The sequence below is a fragment of the Anolis carolinensis genome, unplaced genomic scaffold (genome assembly GCF_035594765.1).
Source record: "Anolis carolinensis isolate JA03-04 unplaced genomic scaffold, rAnoCar3.1.pri scaffold_7, whole genome shotgun sequence".
NCBI lineage: Eukaryota > Metazoa > Chordata > Lepidosauria > Squamata > Dactyloidae > Anolis > Anolis carolinensis.
Window position 1 is genome coordinate 33,664,157 of NW_026943818.1, and position 20,883 is coordinate 33,685,039.

A 20,883-nucleotide genomic window follows, 5' to 3' on the forward strand; every position below is an offset into this window, starting at 1 on the left:
CCATTTTAAGAATGACGAAGGCTTGTGGAGCAGAGCAGTTAGCCCAGGGAGAGTTAGCAAAATATGTTGATAACAAGGAGCCTCGCACAATGCTCTCCAGTCAGTATGGCTGGGCCACGTGCCAGTAGTTATCCAAGCTCTGTCAGCTGACCATGTGGGCAACATGAGGGTAAGCGAAAGAACACTTGTTTCCCTTCTGCGGAGCACAGGAGGACGTGCTCCCGTTGGTGCGTGTTCTTTCCTTGCAATTGTCTAAAAGGTCCTTGTCTTTGTACATCGACATGCATGGAAAGAACCGGCTGGCTTTGTGTGGAGAGCCAACGTCTCTCCGACAATGGCTAAGCTGTGCAGCGTCGTCAACACAGTTGGCAGAGACGTCGCTGTTCATGTCTTCCAGTTATCGTGTCTCTCAATCTCCCGTAATGAGTTGTCATTAACTGCCATCAAGTCAACTTTGACTTATGGAGACCGTATGAATGAGGGACTTCCAGGTCTGATGGAAGATCGCCAAACATGGCATTGGTCACAGTTGTCCCTAAAATTGGGAAGGTTTTGGAGTTTAAGTGGGTTGTAGGTGGTCTCGTGATCTAAAACTTGTGAAAAGTAGGGGTATTGCTTTATAAAAATACCCATAATCTGTGTCAACTTTGACTTATGGAGACCTTACGAATGAGAGACTTCCAGGTCTGATGGAAGATCGCCAAACATGAAATTGGTCAGTTGTCCCTAAAATTGGGAAGATTTTGGAGTTTTAGTGAATTGTAGGTGGTTCTTCCATGGTCCCGTGATCTGAAAGTTGTGAAAAGTAGGGATATTACTTTATAAAAACACCCATAATCTGTATCAACTTTGACTTTTAGAGACCCTACGAATGAGAGACTTCCAGGTCTGATGGAAGATCGCCAAACATGGCATTGGTCACAGTTGTCCCTAAAATTGTGAAGATTTTGGAGTTTTAAGTGGGTTGTAGGTGGTTCTTCCATGGTCCCGTGATCGGAAAGTGGTGAAAAGTAGGGGTATTACTTTATCAAAACACCCATAATCTGTGTCAACTTTGACTTATGGAGACCTTACGAGTGAGAGACTTCCAGGTCTGATGGAAGATCGCCAAACATGGCATTGGTCACAGTTGTCCCTAAAATTGGGAAGATTTTGGAGTTTAAGTGGGTTGTAGGTGGTTCTTCCATGCTCCCGTGATCTGAAAGTTGTGAAAAGTAGGGGTCTTTATTACTTTATAAAAACACCCATAATCTTGTGTTTTTAGCATTTTTCGTATTGGCATTTTTCGTATACATTTGGAGCTGTGATGTTTGTGTATCTTTCACGACCTGTGTTCTGTTTGTTTCACGTTACTGTATCTTCAAAAACTGTTTGGGGAAGTATGCGATGACCTAAGTGGGGCTTGCTGTTTGCAAAACACTCAGTAGATGTGGAAATGCTAGGGTTGGCAGGTTCAGCAAGTAGTATGAACAACCAGACTTTTTCTCCTGCTTAGAATTTGTTCATCTCTTCTTGTATATTCTGGGTCCATATATGGACAAAGCAATGTGACTGGAGGCTACGATCTTGTAGATGATGAACACACCTGTTATGTGATGAGTTTGGTTCCAGAAAGGCTACATGAACAGAGTTGCGCAGCAGAAGCATACTGGGCCCATAACCCTTGTGTTGTGTTATAGCCTTTTCCATCTCAGATCTCGCTGCCTCTGGCCCCATCCCGTCTCCTCAAAGCTGGGATAAGCTAAGGCTGGGGGGCTTCTCGGGCTCTGTTTACTTTCTCTTACTCGTCCTAACAGAAGCAACAGTGGTGATCATGTCTATTTCTAATCTTTGTCTTTGCATTCTTTTGCACTCATGCTTTCCACTAACGCCTCTCCGACTCTTAGCTGGCTTTATAAAGTCACCGCTGTCTCAAAAGAAACAGACCGAGGACAGCGTGGAGCTGTACTGCGAGGCCGTCGGCAACCCCATCCCAGAGATCCAGTGGTGGTTCGAAGGGGCCGAGCCCAACGAGACGGCCGTCCAGCTCTGGGACGGGGCCTGGCAGGACCGGGTCAAAATCAACGCCACTTACAAGCAGCACTCCACCAGTACCATCTCCATCGCCAACCTCACGCTCAACGACTCCGGCACGTTCGAGTGCCGGGCGAGCAACGACCCCAATCGCAACCACTTGTCGAAGAGCCCCAAAATCAAGTGGATCCGTTCCCAGGCGAACGTGATTGTCATTGAGCGTGAGTGGCCACCCCACCCCACCCCCAGGTGTTGGCACACCTGCGTGCCCCCCTTTTCATCCATGTCCTGTGAGAACCCACCTGCACTCCTGTCCCGACTTGTGTAGACATCAAAGAGGTCCCCCAGCTCCCGTAATCCCTCTCACCATTGGTGAGGAACCTGCTCAAAAAAGGTTGTAAATCCTTTAGAAGATCCCATAAAAGATCCAAGGTGCTTGAATGGCTGCCTCTTTTCTCCTAGGCTTGTGCTTCCAGTAACCGCTAGTAAACCAGTTCTTTTCCTTTCAAATCTTTCCATGTTTTCTTCCGGAATATATGTGTATGTGTAGCGGCACCTTTGCTTCTTGTTTGCTTTCCTTCCAACCTTCGGGGCTCAAGTTGTGGGAGTGGGTGAAACCGGTGATTATGGTAATTGCAACCATTTTTGAAATGGCCGTTGTGTCTCTGTGCAACACCAGTCATTTGCTGTTCGACAACCAGTTGGTTCATTGCTTCCCCCTTCCAATCGCTGCAGAGCTGAAAGTCCATATTTTCCAGCAAAAAAGTATGAATGTGGTAAAAATTTCCTCTGGATTGTTGACCGGGGAGTCCTTTCACCTGCTGCCTTTCTCTCTCCATTTCAAGTGGTTTCAAACGAGTCCTTGCAAGGTTGCCAAGGATTCCTTGCTTTGAAAATCAGAGGTGACAGATAAGCAATTTTTTTTAAATGCATGCTATAGACCAGTGGTTCCCAAACTAATTTGGCCTACCGCCCCCTTTCCAGAAAAAATATGACTCGGTGCCCCATGGAAAGGGGGTGTGGCTTAGAGGGGTGGGCGTGGCTCCTGCTCAAGAGGGCAGGGCTGAGCCTCCCACTTAGTCCAAGATGCAGCTGGGAGGGGGAGGTGGGCGGGGCCACAAATGGGCAGCCAGGACTGGGATGGGCAGAGTTACGAGCTCTGAGTCAGGGCTGAGCTTCTATCCCTGTCCTGCGGTGCCTGCCAGGACACGGGGGGCAGGACCTCTTCCCAACCTCTATAACCCGCCCCATGTTCTAACAATCGCCTCAGGGGAGGTATACGGAGGGTCTTGGGAAGAGGCCCCGCCCCTAGCCCCACCTTTTAGTCCTAAAAGGCCTCTCAGGAGAGGTATAGAGGCTCAGCCCTATTTCAGTCTCTTGGAAGGAGGCCCTGCCCCCTTCCCTAGCTCCGCCCTCTGTGTCCCAACAAGGACCTCAGGAGAGGTATAGAGGCTCAGCCCTGTCTCAGGCTCTTGGAAGAAGGGCCCGCCCCCTGTGTCCCAACAAGTGCCTCAGGAGAGGTATAGAGGCTCAGCCCTGTCTCAGGCTCTTGGAAGAAGGGCCTGCCTCCTGTGTCCCAACAAGTGCCTCAGGAGAGGTATAGAGGCTCAGCCCTGTCTCAGGCTCTTGGAAGGAGGCCCCGCCCCCTTCCCTAGCTCCGCCCTCTGTGTCCCAACAAACGCCTCAGGAGAGGTATAGAGGCTCAGGCCTATCTCAGGCTCTTGGAAGGAGGCCCCGCCTCATTCCCTAGCTCCGCCCTGTGTCCCAACAAGCGCCTCAGGAGAGATATAGATGCTCAGCCCTGTCTCGGGCTCTTGGGAAGAAGCCACGCCCACTCTTCTAGCTCCGCCCCCGTGTCCTAATAGGTGCCATCACCGCCCCCCTGGATCGCTGCAGCGCCCATTTTGGGAATCACTGCTCTAGACCCAGGATGGGAAGCCTTTGTTTTAATCTAGAAGGATCCAACGTGGTCCCTCGTCTTGAGGTTTCCTACCACGGAGAATGCTCTGGAATCGGCTAGGCTTCCTTAGCAAATGTTCGAGCTCTCCACGTGCATTTGAAAATGAGCATTCTTATCAGAAGCTTTAAGAACAGATGGTGTATTTGTAGGCAAATGAAAACACGTTGCAACTCACAAGAGGGTCTTTCAGTTCTGCATACTTTCCTATCCTTGGGAGGAAGGGCTGGATGGGCCGGGGAATCCTTGTGTTTATGGCAGGAACGGGATTTGTCAGCAACGAGCTTGCCTTCAAGTCCCTCAACTTGAATAGAACTGGTTACTGTTGTTGACTCAAGTGACCATTCTTGGTCAGCTTCCAAAGTGACCTTTGGTAAGGCTCCTTCCACGTTGTTGTGTCGAGGGGCTGCTTTCAGTCCAAAGTAGGCTCTGACAGCGTTGAACGAACCCCAAAAGCATCAGAGCATGAAAACTATACGTGACAGCATTTGCCTGGGATGGAAGAACGTCGATGACAGACAGTATTGCCTGGCAGTGGGAACAGAATGTTTGCACAGGCCCCGGGGGGCGAGAGAGTGTCGATGTCGGTACTTGTTCAGTCTTTGGATTGAGACTGAGAGATGCAAGTTACCTAACCCTGGCGCAATGTCTCGGGACTTTGATTTTAATGTTGTCTACAAAGCAAGTTCCTCTTTCCGAGCTTCCCGATGACTGAGCTCTGCACCGCCAGCGGGGACCCTTTTCCTTCTCGTTGGAAGTAATCCATCTTTTTTATTTGTTTTCTTCTCACAAAAAACGAACAGGGGCTCATATTTCAGCCACTCCGGAGGTAACTGGAGGCTCAGATGTGCTCATTTTCTGCAACATAAGTGAGCCACCATCACCTGTCAAAGGCCGCTATTGGATGAAGGAGGGGATGAAGCTTGATTCGAACGGGACCGCTTCGGATTCTACCTCATACATGTAAGTCTTCATGGACTAAGGCATGTGTTCGATGTTCATTTTTAATCCTGCTTACTGCCTTTTTAAGTAGAGAGAGGAGCACTTAGTGGGAGCTCTCAAGTGTGGATCAAACCGGAGAAGCGTGGCATCAGTGTGTCTCTCTCTGTTCTTTTGTCTCAGGAGGAGAGTCCTGTTTTCTTCCTCCAATTAGAGCAGTGGTTCCCAAACCTTTTTGGTCTACCACCCTTTCCAGAAAAAAATATGACTCAGCGCCCCCTTGGAAAGGGGTGTGGCTTAGAGGGGTGGGTGTGGCTCTTGCTCAAGAGGGCGGGGATGAGCCTCTTCTTTAGTCCAAGATGCAGGGCTGCGAGGGGAAGGTGGGCGGGGCCACCAATTGTCAACCAGGACTGGGATGGGTGGAGTTACGAGCTCTGAGATAGGGCTGAGCTTCTATCCCTGTCCTGTGGCGCCTGGCAGGACACAGGGGGTGGGGCTAGAGGAGGGGGCGGGGCCTCTTCCCAAGTGCCTGATGGGGCTGAACCTCTATACCCCGCCCCCGTGTTGTAACAAGTGCCTTAGGGAGGTATATAGAGGCTCAGTCCTGTCTCATGCTCTTGGGAAGAGGCCCTGCCCCTAGCCCCACCCCTTTAGTCCTAAAAGGCCTCTCAGAAGAGGTATAGAGGCTCAGCCCTGTCTCAGGCTCTTGGAAGGAGGCCCCACCCCCTTCCCTAGCTCCGCCCTCTGTGTCTCAACAAGAGCCTCAGGAGAGGTATAGATCCTCAGCCCTGTCTCAGGCTCTTGGGAAGAAGCCACGCCCCTAGCCCCACCCTTTAGTCCTAAAAGGCCTCTCAGGAGAGGTATAGTGGCTCAGCCCTATCTCAGGCTCCCTTTCCTAGCTCCGCCTCTGTGTCCCAACAAGATCCTCATCCCTATCTCAGGCTCTTGGGAAGAATCCACGCCCACTTCTTTAGCTCCACCCCCTTTGTCCTAACAGGCGCCTCAGGTGCTCAGCCCTGTCTCCGGCACTTGGGAAGAGGCCCCGCCTCCATGACCTAATAGGTGCCATCACCGCCCACCGGGGGGGGGGGGGGCGGTAGGGCCCACTTTGGGAATCACTGCTTTAAAGCTCTCTAGAATGGATCAAACTGTGTGTCTCTTGTTCTTTGTCCAATTAGAGCGTGTCCTTTCTATATTGCGGGGCTCATTGTCATTGAAAGGCCACCCTCCTTGCGAGGGCATGAGGTCTCCGGATTCCCCTCGCTCACTGGCTCGCTTGCTTTCTCTCTCCCTGCTGGCAGAGGCCCAGCCGGTCACGTCCTTTTCCACGCGACGTGCTTCCTTCCCCATAGCAACCGGGGAAAGGATTAAAGTATTTACACCCCCGTGGCCTGCCTTGGATGCCCTCGATTCTCTGGGGGGTAGAAGAGGGGGAGCTGTAGTGAACGGGGCAACACAAGCCTTGCGAGTTTTGTTGGCAGTGCAATCCTTGCTCCATAGACACCCCTCAATGTGACCGATAATCCATGACATCCAGTCCCGATTGAAACGCCAGTCACTGGGTTCCCTCTAGGCTCAGGGCGGATTATTTCCCGCCATGTGCTCTAAAAGCTCCGGAAAGTATTTTGAGCTGGAATGGAATATCCGTTCTGCTTTTTGCGTTGGATCCGTTCTCCAGCTTGGTTGTAGTAAGCTTTCTTATTGTACATCAGAATTCATTGGAAAGCTGCGTGGTCTCATCGGACCCCTCACATCACCCAAGTATTGACTATGCTGCTGAAGGGAGATGGAGGACTTGTGATGTAAAAATCGAGCGCCACGTGAAGCTGCAAATCTCCAACTCCCAGCAGCCCTAGCCAGCTTGTCCAATGGCCAGGAATTCTGGGAGTTGAAGTCCAAAACTTCAGTAAGTTGACAACCTCGCAGTCAGTGAAGATGGGAGCCTTAGTCCCACGTAATCTGGATATTCGGAGAAATAGTGTTGAAGGGGTTACAACGTCTGCCCCAAATCCGAATCCCTTGTGGATATACTGTATATATGCTACTATTACATTTATTTTACTCTATTTTTTATTATATTAATACATTTATTATTTTACTATTATATTAATACATTTATTATTTCACTATTATATTAATACATTTATTATTTCACTATTATATTAATACATTTATTATTTCACTCTGATCTTATTATTATTATTACATTTATTATTTTACTCTATTTATTATTACATTTATTATTTATTATTTTCCTGTATTTATTATCATTATTATTACTGTATATACTCAAGTATAAGCCTAGTTTTTCAGCCCTTTTTTAAAGACTGAAAAAACCCTCCTCGCCTTATACTCAGGCGAGGGTCCCGGTTGGCTTATATTTGGGTCAGCTTATACTCGAGAATATATGGTACATTTATTATTTTTATCTATTATTGGTATTATTACATTTATGATTTTTCTCTATTTGGGTCAGCTTATACTCGAGAATATATGGTACATTTATTATTTTTATTATTATTGGTATTATTACATTTATTATTTTTCTCTATTATTGTTGCTACTATTACAGTACATTTATTTTACTCTATTATTATTATTATTATTATTATTATTAATAATAATGGCTACTGCGTTGTGTGGCCACATATACATCAATAATAATACTATTATTTCACTCTGATCTTATAATTATTGCATTTATTATTTTACTCTATTATTACTTGTATTATTTTCCTGTACAGTACAGTCTCACTTATCCAACACTTGCTTATCCAACGTATTTTTGTAGTCAATGTTTTCAATATATCATGATATTTTGATGCTAAATTTGTAAATACAGTACAGTAGAGTCTCACTTATCCAACACTTGCTTATCCAAGGTTCTGGATTATCCAATGCATTTTTGTAGTCAATGTTTTCAATATATCGTGATATTTTGGTGCTAAATTTGTAAATACAGTAATTACTACATAGCATTAATGTGTAATGAACTACTTCTTCTGTCAAATTGGTTGTATAACATGATGTTTTGGTGCTTCATTTGTAAAATCATGTTTAATAGGCTTTTCCTTAATCCCTCCTTATTATCCAAGATATTCACTTATCCAACGTTCTGCCAGCCCGTTTATGTTGGATGAGTGAGACTCTACTGTAATAATAATAATACATTTATTATTTCACTCTGATTTTATTATTATTATTATTGCATTCATTATTTTACTCTATTATTACATGTATTATTTTCCTGTATTTATTATTATTATTATTACATGTATTATTTTACTCTATTATTATTCAAAGGGATACATAAGCACATTTACATTGAAGAAGATGAGAATAATGATTTGATCAGAGTTGGACAGTCTTATCTTAAATTTGAGCTTGATGTAAATATTCAAAAACATTTAACCTACTGACGTTTCAATTAATGCAATTTTATTGGTATCTACAGTAGAGTCTCACTTATCCAACATAAACGGGCCGGCTTACACTTGAGTCAATGTTTTCCCAGTTTTTTTGTGATAAAATTAGATGCCTCGGCTTATATTTGGGTCGGCTTATACTCGAGTATATACGATATATTGTATATACATATAATATTGATATTATAATGTCATATGATATAATAATACACTATTATAATGGTATATTTATATTACATGTAATATTACTAATAATATTGCCATATAGTGTTATTGTACAATATAGTAATATATCATGCTTATATTGTGCTATGTTAATAGTAATATATTGTATATACATATAATACTGATAATAATATTATAATGTAATGCAATATAATGATACACTGTTATAATTGAGTATTATATATTACATGTAATATTACTAATAATATTGCACTACAGTGGTAATATATAATGCTTATATTGTGCTATGCTAATAATATAATATATGTATGTAATACAGTAGAGTCTCACTTATCCAACATAAACGGGCCGGCAGAACGTTGGATAAGCGAATATCTTGGATAATAAGGAGGGATTAAGGAAAAGCTTATTACATATCAAATTAGGTTATGATTTTACAAATGAAGCACCAAAACATGATGTTAGACAACAAATTTGGCAGAAAAAGTAGTTCAATAGGCAATAATGTTATGTTGTAATTACAGTAGAGTCTCACTTATCCAACATTCTGGATTATCCAACGCATTTTTGTAGTCAATGTTTTCAATATATCGTAATATTTTGGTGCTAAATTTGTAAATACAGTAATTTCTACATAACATTATTGCGCGTATTGAACTACTTTTTCTGTCAACTTTGTTGTACAACATGTTTTGGTGCTTAATTTGTAAAATCATAACCTAATTTGATGTTTAATAGGCTTTTCCTTAATCTCTCCTTATTATCCAACATATTCACTTATCCAACGTTCTGCCGGCCTGTTTATGTTGGATAAGTGAGACTCTACTGTACTGTATTTACAAACTTAGCACCAAAATATCACAATGTATTGAAAACATTGACTAAAAATGCATTGGATAATCCAGAATGTTGGATAAGCGAGTGTTGGATAAGTGAGACTCTATTGTATTTTTGTCTCTGAAATTTACCACCCTCGGCTTATACTGGAGTCAATGTTTTCCCAGTTTTTTTGGTGGTAAAATTAGGTGCCTCGGCGTATATTCGGGTCGGCTTATACTCGAGTATGTATGGTGGCCACATATACATCAGATAATCTTTGAAGTTCATGGTTGTTGTAGTTGATATAATGCCATGGGCCTGGCTCATTGCTTCCTTGACATATTGGTTTGTTTTTATTTCCCCCCCAGGATCCCGAAAGTGGATCATGAAACCTCGGGGGAATACCACTGCATCTTTGAGACAGAGCCCATCTCAAGAAGCACCGTCTATGTGAAAGGTAACTTTACTAGTATGCTTCCTTTCTCAAAAACGGTCGGCTTTTCGGTAATGGAAGCAAAGGGGCCATTTTTCGACAATGCCGATCACCACCGGGACCACCTGTACTGGTTTCTGCCCGAGTCTTTGAAGTTCAGTCTTGAGGTCCTGATAGCGGCTGAGTTTTTCCTGTTGTTTTTCGTCACTTGGGATGGCGACATCAATGATCCAAACCTTTTTCTTTTCCACAACTGTGATGTCTGGTGTGTTGTGTTCCAGAACTTTGTCAGCCTGGATTCGGAAGTCCCACAGTATCTTTGCGTGCTCATTTTCCAATACTTTTGCAGGTTTCTGATCCCACCAGTTCTTTACTGCTGGGAGGTGGTCAAATGAATCATTTGGGCCACATAGTTGTGCCTCTGTTTGTAGTCTGTCTGTGCAATTTTCTTACAGCAGCTGAGGATATGATCAATAGTTTCGTCAGTTTCCTTGCACAGTCTGCATTTTGGGTCATCAGCTGATTTTTCGATCTTGGCCTGAATGGCCTTTGTCCTGATGTCTTGCTCCTGGGCTGCAAGGATCAGGCCTTCTGTCTCCTTCTTCAGGGTCCCATTCGTGAGCCAGAGCCAGGTCTTCTCCTTGTCAGTGTTTCCTTCAATTTTGTTAAGGAACTTTCCATGCAATGTTTTGTTGTGCCAGCGGTCAGCTCTAGTTTGTAGTGCGGTTTTCTTGTACTGATTCTGCCCTAGTTTGTAGTGTGGTTTTCTTGTACTGATTCTGCTCTAGTTTGTAGTGCGGTTTTCTTGTACTGATTCTGCTCTAGTTTGTAGTGCGGGTTTCTTGTGCTGATTCTGCTCTAGTTTGTAGTGCGGGTTTCTTGTACTGATTCTGCTCTAGTTTGTAGTGCGGTTTTCTTGTACTGATTCTGCTCTAGTTTGTAGTGCGGTTTTCTTGTACTGATTCTGCTCTAGTTTGTAGTGCGTTTTTCTTGTACTGATCCTGCTCTAGTTTGTAGTGCGGTTTTCTTGTACTGATTCTGCTCTAGTTTGTAGTGCGGTTTTTTTGTACTGATTCTGCTCTAGTTTGTAGTGCGGTTTTCTTGTACTGATTCTGCTCTAGTTTGTAGTGCGGTTTTCTTGTACTGATTCTGCTCTAGTTTGTAGTGCGTTTTTCTTGTACTGATCCTGCTCTAGTTTGTAGTGCGGTTTTCTTGTACTGATTCTGCTCTAGTTTGTAGTGCGGTTTTTTTGTACTGATTCTTTGTCTGCTGTGTTTTGAGGAGTCTCTGATTTTTGACTTCAATCAAAGCAGGTTCTTCACTTTGCTTTACATCTTCTGCCAGGGCATGTTCTTCTTCTTGGACTGCTTGTTTTACTTGTAAGAGTCCTCTGCCCCCTGATCTTCTAGGCAGATAGAGCCGGTCAACATCACTGCGAGGGTGCAGTGAATGATGACTGGTCATGAGTTTTCTTGTTTTTCTGTCCAAATTGTCCAGTTCTGCCTGTGTCCAGTTTATAATGCTAGCAGTATATCTTATGACAGGTATGGCCCAAGTGTTTATGGCCTTGATGGTGTTGCCTCCATTGAGCTTGCTTTTGAGAATTTTACTGACCCTTTGTGTGTATTCTTTGCTGACCACAGTTTTCACATGTTCATGCTTGATGTTGTCCAGCTATTATTATTATTTGGACACAGTGGACATGGTGGAATGATACATACCTTCCTGAGTCACCTTTGCTCACCAGAGGTGAGCAGAGGCTTGCTGTCACATCACCTTTTGTGAGCATAGCATATTCAGCAACCCGTATTTTAATTTAGTATGCTTATAGCCTTTCCTTCGGCTCAAAAGATTCCCAGAGTGGCTTACAAATCCATCTATAGAGGAGCGGAGCTGGCTGCTCATTTGTCCGACAGCGCCATGATCTGCTCAGCATCTCTTTTCCTTTTCGGCAGTTAAACCCAACATCGTGGCCTATAAGAAGTCAGAGCACGCGAACGAGGGGGACACGGCGGTGCTGACCTGCAAGCTTCATTCGTACCCGCCGGTCACCCTTTGGACCTGGTTCAAGATGGACGATGGCACGCCCAAGGTGAGTGTCTTGGTGTCCCTGTAGTGCAGTTTTCTTGTACTGATTCTGCTCTAGTTTGTAGTGCGGTTTTCTTGTACTGATTCTGCTCTAGTTTGTAGTGCGGTTTTCTTGTACTGATTCTGCTCTAGTTTGTAGTGCAGTTTTCTTGTACTGATTCTGCTCTAGTTTGTAGTGCGGTTTTCTTGTACTGATTCTGCTCTAGTTTGTAGTGCAGTTTTCTTGTACTGATTCTGCTCTAGTTTGTAGTGCGGTTTTCTTGTACTGATTCTGCTCTAGTTTGTAGTGTGGTTTTCTTGTACTGATTCTGCTCTAGTTTGTAGTGCAGTTTTCTTGTACTGATTCTGCTCTAGTTTGTAGTGTGGTTTTCTTGTACTGATTCTGCTCTAGTTTGTAGTGCAGTTTTCTTGTACTGATTCTGCTCTAGTTTGTAGTGCGGTTTTCTTGTACTGATTCCAGTATTGATTCTTAAACCGATTCTAACTCATTCGATCTCTCCGAGCCTTACTCGCACCTCTTTTGCCAATTTTCCTGACTGTCCTTTCCAGCCCATCGTCAATGGCTCGGAGGAGCGGTTCTTTATCAAATCGATGGACAACAGGACCGACCTGCGCATCGTCTCGCTGGACATCGAGAGGGACCCGGGCGAGTACAGGTGCAACGGCACCAACGAACTGGGCGAAGACGGAGCTGTGGTGTCCCTGCGGGTGCGCAGCCGCCTGGCCGCCCTGTGGCCCTTCCTGGGCATCGTGGCTGAGGTGCTCATCCTCGTGACCATCATTTTCATCTACGAGAAACGCAGAAAGCCCAACGAGGTCCCCGACGGTAAGAGTCCCGGCAAAGAGGTTGGATGTCCAAAAGGCAACAGAGATCGGTCCTCTTATTAAGAATTCTGTAGTGGGTTTTAACCTTAAAAGGACCTCCTGGGCCTCCTTTTGAATTGTACCATTGACCCCACCAAGGACATATTCATCTCCCAAAATCAGTGGACTTTAACCCACATGTACCGTATATACATGGGGCCAAACAATTAAAATATAACAAAATTAAAAACATACAAGACACACAACCAACGCTGCTAGCAGCAAGTGCCTTTGTCTGCCCAGCTACTGGGCTTTCTCTTGAATGGAAATACCGTATAAGCCGACCCGAATATAAGCCGAGGCACCTTACTTTACCACAAAAAACCTGGGAAAACATTGACTCCAGTATAAGCCGAGGGTGGGAAATTTCAGAAATAAAAATAGATACCGATAAAATTACATTAATTAATTCAATGTTTTTGAATATTTACATCAAGCTCAAATTTAAGATAAGACTGTCCAATTCTGATCAAATCATTATTCTCATCTTCTTCAATGTAAATGTGCTTATGTATCCTTTTAATAATAATAGAGTAAAATAATACATGTAATAATAATAATAAATATAGGAAAATAATACAAGTAATAATAGAGTAAAATAATAAATGCAATAATAATAATAATAATAATAATAATAATAATAATAATAATAAATAATACAGGAAAATAATACATGTAATAATAATACAGTAGAGTCTCACTTATCCAACACTCGCTTATCCAACATTCTGGATTATCCAATGCATTTTTGTAGTCAATGTTTTCAATAGATCGTGATATTTGGGTGCTAAATTCGTAAATACAGTAATTACTACATAGGATTACTGCGTATTGAACTACTCTTTCTGCCAAATTTGTTGTATAGCATGATGTTTTGGTGCTTAATTAAAATCATAACCTAATTTGATGTTTAATAGGCTTTTCCTTAATGCCTCCTTATATTATCCAACATATTCGCTTATCCAACATTCTACCGGCCTGTTTATGTTGGATAAGTGAGACTACTATAATAATAAATACTGGAAGATAGTATAAGGAATAATAAATAGAGTAAAATAATAAATGCAATAATAATAATAATAATAATAATACAGGAAAATAATACATGTAATAATAGAGTAAAATAATAAATGCAATAATAATAATAATAATAATAATAATAATAATAATAATAATAAATACAGGAAAATAATACATGTAGTAATAATAATAAAAAATACAGGAAAATAATACAAGTAATAATAAATAGAGTAAAATAATAAATGCAATAATAATAACAGTCCTAGACACTTGGGAAGTGTTCGACTTGTGATTTTGTGATACGAAATCCAGCATGTCTATCTTGTTTGCTGTGTCATAATAAAATAAAATAATAATAAAAATACAGGAAAATAATACAAGTAATAATAGAGTAAAATAATAAATGCAATAATAGTAACAGTCCTAGACACTTGGGAAGTGTTCGACTTGTGATTTTGTGATACGAAATCCAGCATATCTATCTAGTTTGCTGTGTCATAATAAAATAAAATAATAATAAAAAATACAGGAAAATAATACATGTAATAATAGAGTAAAATAATAAATGCAATAATAATAACAGTCCTAGACACTTGGGAAGTGTTCGACTTGTGATTTTGTGATACGAAATCCAGCATGTCTATCTTGTTTGCTGTGTCATAATAAAATAAAATAAAAATAAAAAATACAGGAAAATAATGCATGTAATAATAATAATAATAAATACAGGAAAATAATACATGTAATAGAGTAAAATAATAAATGCAATAATAATAAGATCAGAGTGAAATAATAAATGTGTTAATAATAATAAAAATAGAGTAAAATAAATGTAATAGTAGCAACAAGCTCGACGCCCGCGGATTGCAGAGGCCTGTCTTAAAGGAACGGGGAAGCCTGCTGTCGGCACTATCTTTCTTTCTTCGGGACATAAAAGAGTTGAAAGACAGTTGTCATAGTTCTCAAGCAAAGTAAAGCTCCCATTTGGGGTTTAAATCACGGCCCCCCGAAACAGCACCTGTGTCAAGTTGCTAGTTAACGGTCCTCGTAAATCCTTAATTTTTGTGTATTTTCTGCAAAGTCACTTAATATATTATTAACTAGCTGTGCCCGGCCACGCGTTGCTGTGGCAAAGTGGTGGTGCTATTGGTTAAAAGTTGTTGTGAAATTTTTATTTGTATTTTTTAAAATTAATTTTATGGTAACTTATCTTTTTTATTTATTATATTTTATTATTTTGTCGTATTATTTTTAGTTATTTTGTTATAGTATTTTATTGTATTAATTTTTTTTAGTGTTTTTAATTATTTTTTATTGTATTACAGTATTTGTATTTTTTTTTATTCTTTTATTAACACTGGGCTGAGTGGGTTGCTAGGAGACCAAGTGGGCAGAGCTTAGAGCTTTCTAAGTGGCAGCAATTGGATAAAAACAAGTATTTCTCTCCCTCTAATTAGGACTTTATTTTTCTTTGCTTTTTGTTGTATCAACCTAGAGGCGTGGATGATGGGTTGTGTTGTCAAATTTCGAGGTTGGGGGGCCTGTAGTTTAGTTGTTTTGTGGGTCGCCGTGATGCCATCACTCATTTATATATATAGATTCAAGGACGTTCTGCTTTACTATGTGTCCTATCACAGGCCATTGAGTCTGCCTTGCCTTTTCTTTACAACCTCCTTGGGTGTCCTTTTTATAGTCGACAAATTTCCTCCTCATTATCTCGAGCAGTCAGGCTTCTTTAGGGAGCGACTATCAGAAAAGGTCTAGTTTCCTTGCTGGCATTATCTCTGCACTCTTTTCCTTCCTTCTCCTGCTGCGTGTTCACTGCTTTCGGTAAGTCGAGGAGTCGGCTCCGGCCCGTCGTCTTGCCAGCTGTGTGCCCAGGGCTTGCGTAGTGTCAGGACCTAGATTGTGGGTTGCGTGTGTTTGAGACGGAAGGGCCTCTTTTTGCTCTTCTGCAAAACCAGCTGTATTTTTCTTGTCCACTCAAAAGTCGTCGGTGTTGGGTCTGGAACTCCATTCTGTGCTTTGTTTCTGCTTGCTTGCTTGTTTATTTGTTGACTCGTACGTGGCTGCAGGTTGTGAGCTGGAAGGTGGACCCTAAAAGGCCTCTCCTGAGAGGCCTTTTAGGACTAAAGGGCGGGGCTAGGAGTGTGGGCGGGGCCTCTTTCAAAAGCATGAAACAGGGCTGAGCCTCTGTATCTCTCCTGAGAGGCCTTTTAGGACTAAAGGGCGGGGCTAGGAGTGTGGGCGGGGCCTCTTTCAAAAGCATGAAACAGGGCTGAGCCTCTGTATCTCTCCTGAGAGGCCTTTTAGGACTAAAGGGCGGGGCTAGGAGTGTGGGCGGGGCCTCTTTCAAAAGCATGAAACAGGGCTGAGCCTCTATATCTCTCCTGAGAGGCCTTTTAGGACTAAAGGGCGGGGCTAGGAGTGTGGGCGGGGCCTCTTTCAAAAGCATGAAACAGGGCTGAGCCTCTGTATCTCTCCTGAGAGGCCTTTTAGGACTAAAGGGCGGGGCTAGGGGTGGGGCCGGGGCCTCTTCCCAAAAGCATGAAACAGGGCTGAGCCTCTATATCTCTCCTGAGAGGCCTTTTAGGGCGGGGCTAGGGGTGGGGCCGGGGCCTCTTCCCAAGAGCATGAGATAGGGCTGAGCCTCTATATCTCTCCTGAGAGGCCTTTTAGGACTAAAGGGTGGGGCCTCCTTCCAAGAGCCTGAGACAGGGCTGAGCCTCTATACTTCTCCTGAGAGGCCTTTTAGGACTAAAGGCCAGGGCTAGGGGTGGGGGCGGGGCCTCTTCCCAAGAGCCTGAGATAGGGCTGAGCCTCTATACTTCTCCTGAGATGCCTTTTAGGACTAAAGGGCGGGGCTAGGGAAAGGGGCGGGGCCTCCTTCCAAGAGCCTGAAACAGGGGTGAGCCTCTATATTTCTCCTGAGAGGCCTTTTAGGACTAAAGGGCGGGGCTAGGGGTGGGGGCAGGGCCTCTTCCCAAGAGCATGAGACAGGGCTGAGCCTCTATACTTCTCCTGAGAGACCTTTTAGGACTAAAGGGGGGGGCTAGGGAAAGGGGCGGGGCATCCTTCCAAGAGCCCTGAGATAGGGCTGAGCCTCTATACTTCTCCTGAGAGACCTTTTAGGACTAAAGGGGGGGGGGGCTAGAGAAAGGGGCAGGGCATTCTTCCAAGAGCCTGAGACAGGGCTGAGCCTCTATACTTCTCCTGAGTGGCCTTTTAGGACTAAAGGGCGGGGCTAGGGGTGGGGCCGGGGCCTCTTCCCAAGAGCCTGAGACAGGGCTGAGCCTCTGTATATCTCCCCTGAGGCACTTGTTAGACTTGTTATCCCAGGAGAGGGATAGATGCTCAGCCCTGTCTCAGAGCTCGTAACTCCGCCCATCCCAGTCCTGGCCGCCCATTTCTAGACCTTTGATTTATCCGGGAAAGGCCTTTTTTTGGTACAAAATGACCCTTCTGTTTGTACGTGTGGACTTGTCTAGCGGCGGGCAGGTGGGCAAGGGTTTTCTGTGCTGCTCGGAATGAACATCTTTCCTGACACTGTTTTTTCTTCTCCTTCCTATGGTCCCCTTTGGCTTGAAGATGACGATGGAGGCTCTGCACCACTGTGAGTATGAACAACGTCTCTCGATGCATCTTGGGATTGGGAGACGAGGGCTGACCAAATGGAGCCGCACTCTTTTTTGTGTCTGGGTTGGTTCAAGAGTGGAACTCTCTGCCTCAGAGTGTAGTGGAAGCTGCTACGAGGCCTGACCAAATGGAGCCGCACTCTTTTTGGTCAAGCCTAGGCTGTGTTTGGGTTGGTTCAAGAGTGGAACTCTCTGCCTCATAGTGGAGGCTGATTCTTTGGAGGCTGGATGGCCATCTGTCAGGGGTGCTTTGATGGTGCTTTTCCTGGGGTTGGGATGGATGTGGGTTTCTTCCAATTCTGAGAAGCAGGAATAGATAAGACTCGGAAAGGAGTCTCTCCTAACAGTAACCCGAGGCTGGCAGTGCCAGTGGGGGATACCGATTCAGGGCAGGTCTGGAATGCAGTATGAGCCTTGCGTCAGACTCATCTGCTGACCTTCCAGATAGCCCTGTTGTTGTTGTTCAGCCTCGCCTCCTTCTTGGAGACTTTTTGGATGATGCTTGGGAGAAGCATTCCTCTGTCAGCCAAGTTAGAGGTTGTTTAGGAGTCTTTCCATGGGGATGCTCTCGACAGCCCTCTTCTTTTGCTCTTCCAGGAAAAGCAACGCCACCAACCATAAGGACAAGAATGTGCGCCAGAGGAACGCGAACTAAGCAGAAAGTGAGGTAGGCTGGGGCCTCCCACACTTTGCATTTCCTAGCCACATATTCACATATTCACAGAACATATTCGTTCTGGCCGTAGCAAATCACTACATGTAGGAATGACAACTCTGCCCTGTAACATATCTGGAATATAAAATAACTAGCCTGCACTTGTCTTCACTTGCTCGTCTTTTCCCCTTCCTTCTCAGGTGACGTGCCAGATAAGCAGCTTGCTTAGACGTCTCTCCGACTGTAGCACCGCGACAATCTTAGCGCACCCTCACGAGGAACAGAAGACTTCACTTTTTCAGAGAAACGTTAAAAGTCTGTAGAGTAAAAGTTGTTTTTTTTTTTTAAAGGAAAACACTCCGAGGCATTTCTTTTATTTCGATTCTTGTATAGACAGATGAGCTAAGCCTTTCTCTCTCTCGTCTCTCTTCAAACGGAACTAACCTGTAGAACCACTTTCTAGCGTAGCCAAAACGGGCCGGAGATGGGGAGTTAAGCACAAAAAGCACACCCCTCTCCTCCTTTCTATTTTTTTCTTTTAGGTCAAAAGGTACTAGAATACACTCAGGGGGCTCGCCATATATTTCCTTTGCTCTCGGAAGGCTCTCTGTATTTAATGTGTCCACCACTTTGATCTCTGATCTTTTGCTCTTCTCGGAAATTGAGTTTCTCTCCTTTGGCCACCCTGCTGCCCTTCCTGGCTCTAAAGGATTATGCCACAACGGCTCAAAAATGAAACCAATGGTTCTGTGCCACCGCCGTTCTTTTTTGTCCCCAAATGCTTCAAGGCCTGGGTGCCACTGAAGATCTAAAAGGAGGACCAGAGCCGCGAAGAGCTGACCGGAACCCGAGAAGGGTCCTGCGGGCCCAAATTGGCCACCTCTCTTCCACTCACTCTTGTTTTTGAACAACTTGATTGTCTCCAAATAAAGCAAGACTCTTTGGTCTCTTTACCCATGTCTGGTCTTTGTTCTTTCTTACGACAACTCTCAATCTGTATCTCTCGCAGAGCTCTGCTTTGGGAAGAGCAAGGCTGGGGTTAATGTTGGTTAAGTAGAGACGTAAACTTTGGTTTGCCCGCCTCTCTCTTTCAGCACTGAACCGGCCCCTAGGAGATTGGCGCCACCCACAATTGCGTCCCTCGCTTATAGCTGAGTGTGAGACTACTCTCAATCTGTCTCGCAGAGCTCTGCTTTGGGAAGAGCAAGGCTGGGGTTAATGTTGGTTAAGTAGAGAGGTAAACTTTGGTTTGCCCGCCTCTCTTTCGGCGCTGAACCGGCCCCTAGGAGATTGGCGCCACCCGCAATTGCGTCCCTCGCTTATAGCTGAGTGTGAGACAACTCTCAATCTGTCTCTCTCTCGCAGAGCTCTGCTTTGGGAAGAGCAAGGCTGGGGTTAATGTTGGTTAAGTAGAGAGGTAAACTTTTGTTTGCCCACCTCTCTTTCGGCGCTGAACTGGGAGCGCTTCAACAGAGATTGGCGCCACCCGCAATTGCGTCCCTCGCTTATAGCTGAGTGTGAGACAACTCTCAATCTGTCTCTCTCTCGCAGAGCTCTGCTTTGAGAAGAGCAAGGCTGGGGTTAATGTTGGTTAAGTAGAGAGGTAAACTTTTGTTTGCCCACCTCTTTCGGCGCTGAACCGGGAGCGCTTCAACAGCATCCCTAAGAGATTGGCGCCACCCGCAATTGCGTCCCTCGCTTATAGCTGAGTATGAGACAACTCTCAATCTGTCTCTCTCTCGCAGAGCTCTGCTTTGAGAAGAGCAAGGCTGGGGTTAATGTTGGCGAGGACGCAAGAAAGAGAGCAAGTAGGTGGGCAGGAAGATTGGACCATTGGCCTTCAGGCAGACCAGAGGAGGAAGGTTAGACAGTTGGGCCTCAAGTAGGCAGTGAGTAGTTATAGAAACGGACAGCCATTGCAAGTGATTGTTGAAAGGAGGACTAACTCTTCCTTGGGGACTTAGCTTCAAAGTAATAGGAACAACCATTGATTTCCGAAGAGGACTGGGATAGAAGCCCAGTTCCTGGTCTCTTTCCGCAGGAGCCTTTTTATGTTTGTGTCCTGCAGTTTCCACCGCCAATTATCTCAATCATATCTCGATCACAGAACGCAAAGTGACGGCTGAAAACACGAACGAGGCCTGGAAAGCGATCAAAGCCCCAACGGCCTAATCCAAAGCTTAACTCTTTCACCCGGTTTCAGCCAATTACAGATAATAAATGTAAGGGTGAAACATACGTGCCAATGGTGGTGTTCTCGCAAATACTGAGAGAGGCCTTAGGAGGGAGTTGCAAAAATCAACACAACTTTTTAACATCACAATCTGGCTTCTAAGTCAGGATGGAAAGATCCATAAAATGACTTTTTCTGATTCACTTCATGGCTACCGCCTCTCGTCCGGCTGCACAAATCACCATTTAGTATTGTTCTCCCTCTTTTTTAATGAGATTAAAATCGGATTGTGTGTTTGGGAAGGAACAGAAAAGGGGAAAACAGGTCACCTGACATGAAATTCTGGCGAAGGCCGGATTAGAAAGGCCACGGTTGCATGTAAGGCCTCCCTTCGCTCTCAAGAGAACAACCAGAATAGTCAAAAATATATGAAGAGTGTATTTTCCAACCTTTGTTTTGGGAATTCTGCTTGAAATGAGAAGGAAAAGATACGATTCTCACAGAATGCTAGAGTTTGGGTACCAACCTGTAAAGAAGTGTGTTTTTATTTTGATTTATAGATGTCATGTTTAATTTCGTTTTAAAAGTCATGTTTAACTATGTTTAAAAGGGTAAGTATTAGTTAACAGTGCATGGGGGATGGTAACCAGCTCAGCATTCTGAGGCAGGTTACCAT

General features: G+C 44.1%; 2 protein-coding genes across 2 annotated transcripts in view; one reads left to right on the forward strand and one right to left on the reverse strand.

Moving 5' to 3' along the window:
* Positions 1–20,883, reverse strand: part of hcn2 (hyperpolarization activated cyclic nucleotide gated potassium and sodium channel 2) — a 162,090-nt gene that overhangs the window by 38,485 nt on the left and 102,722 nt on the right. The gene's annotated exons all lie outside the window — the stretch shown is intronic.
* On the forward strand, positions 765–18,987 carry bsg (basigin (Ok blood group)). The gene is made up of 8 exons (XM_062959557.1): positions 765–2,234; positions 4,774–4,933; positions 9,708–9,796; positions 11,728–11,864; positions 12,410–12,686; positions 17,333–17,357; positions 17,977–18,046; positions 18,235–18,987. Exons 1-7 carry the CDS (start codon positions 1,814–1,816, stop codon positions 18,032–18,034), a joined length of 1,167 nt encoding a protein of 388 aa, XP_062815627.1. The 5' UTR covers positions 765–1,813; the 3' UTR covers positions 18,035–18,046; positions 18,235–18,987.

Bases quoted from the DNA above. Each gene is read 5' to 3' on its own strand.
- bsg (XM_062959557.1), top strand. From the start codon at position 1,814: ATGTCTATTTCTAATCTTTGTCTTTGCATTCTTTTGCACTCATGCTTT. The intron at 2,235-4,773 runs GTGAGTGGCCAC...AAAAACGAACAG, and splicing joins GAACGTGATTGTCATTGAGC to GGGCTCATATTTCAGCCACT. The intron at 17,358-17,976 runs GTGAGTATGAAC...TTGCTCTTCCAG, and splicing joins GATGGAGGCTCTGCACCACT to GAAAAGCAACGCCACCAACC.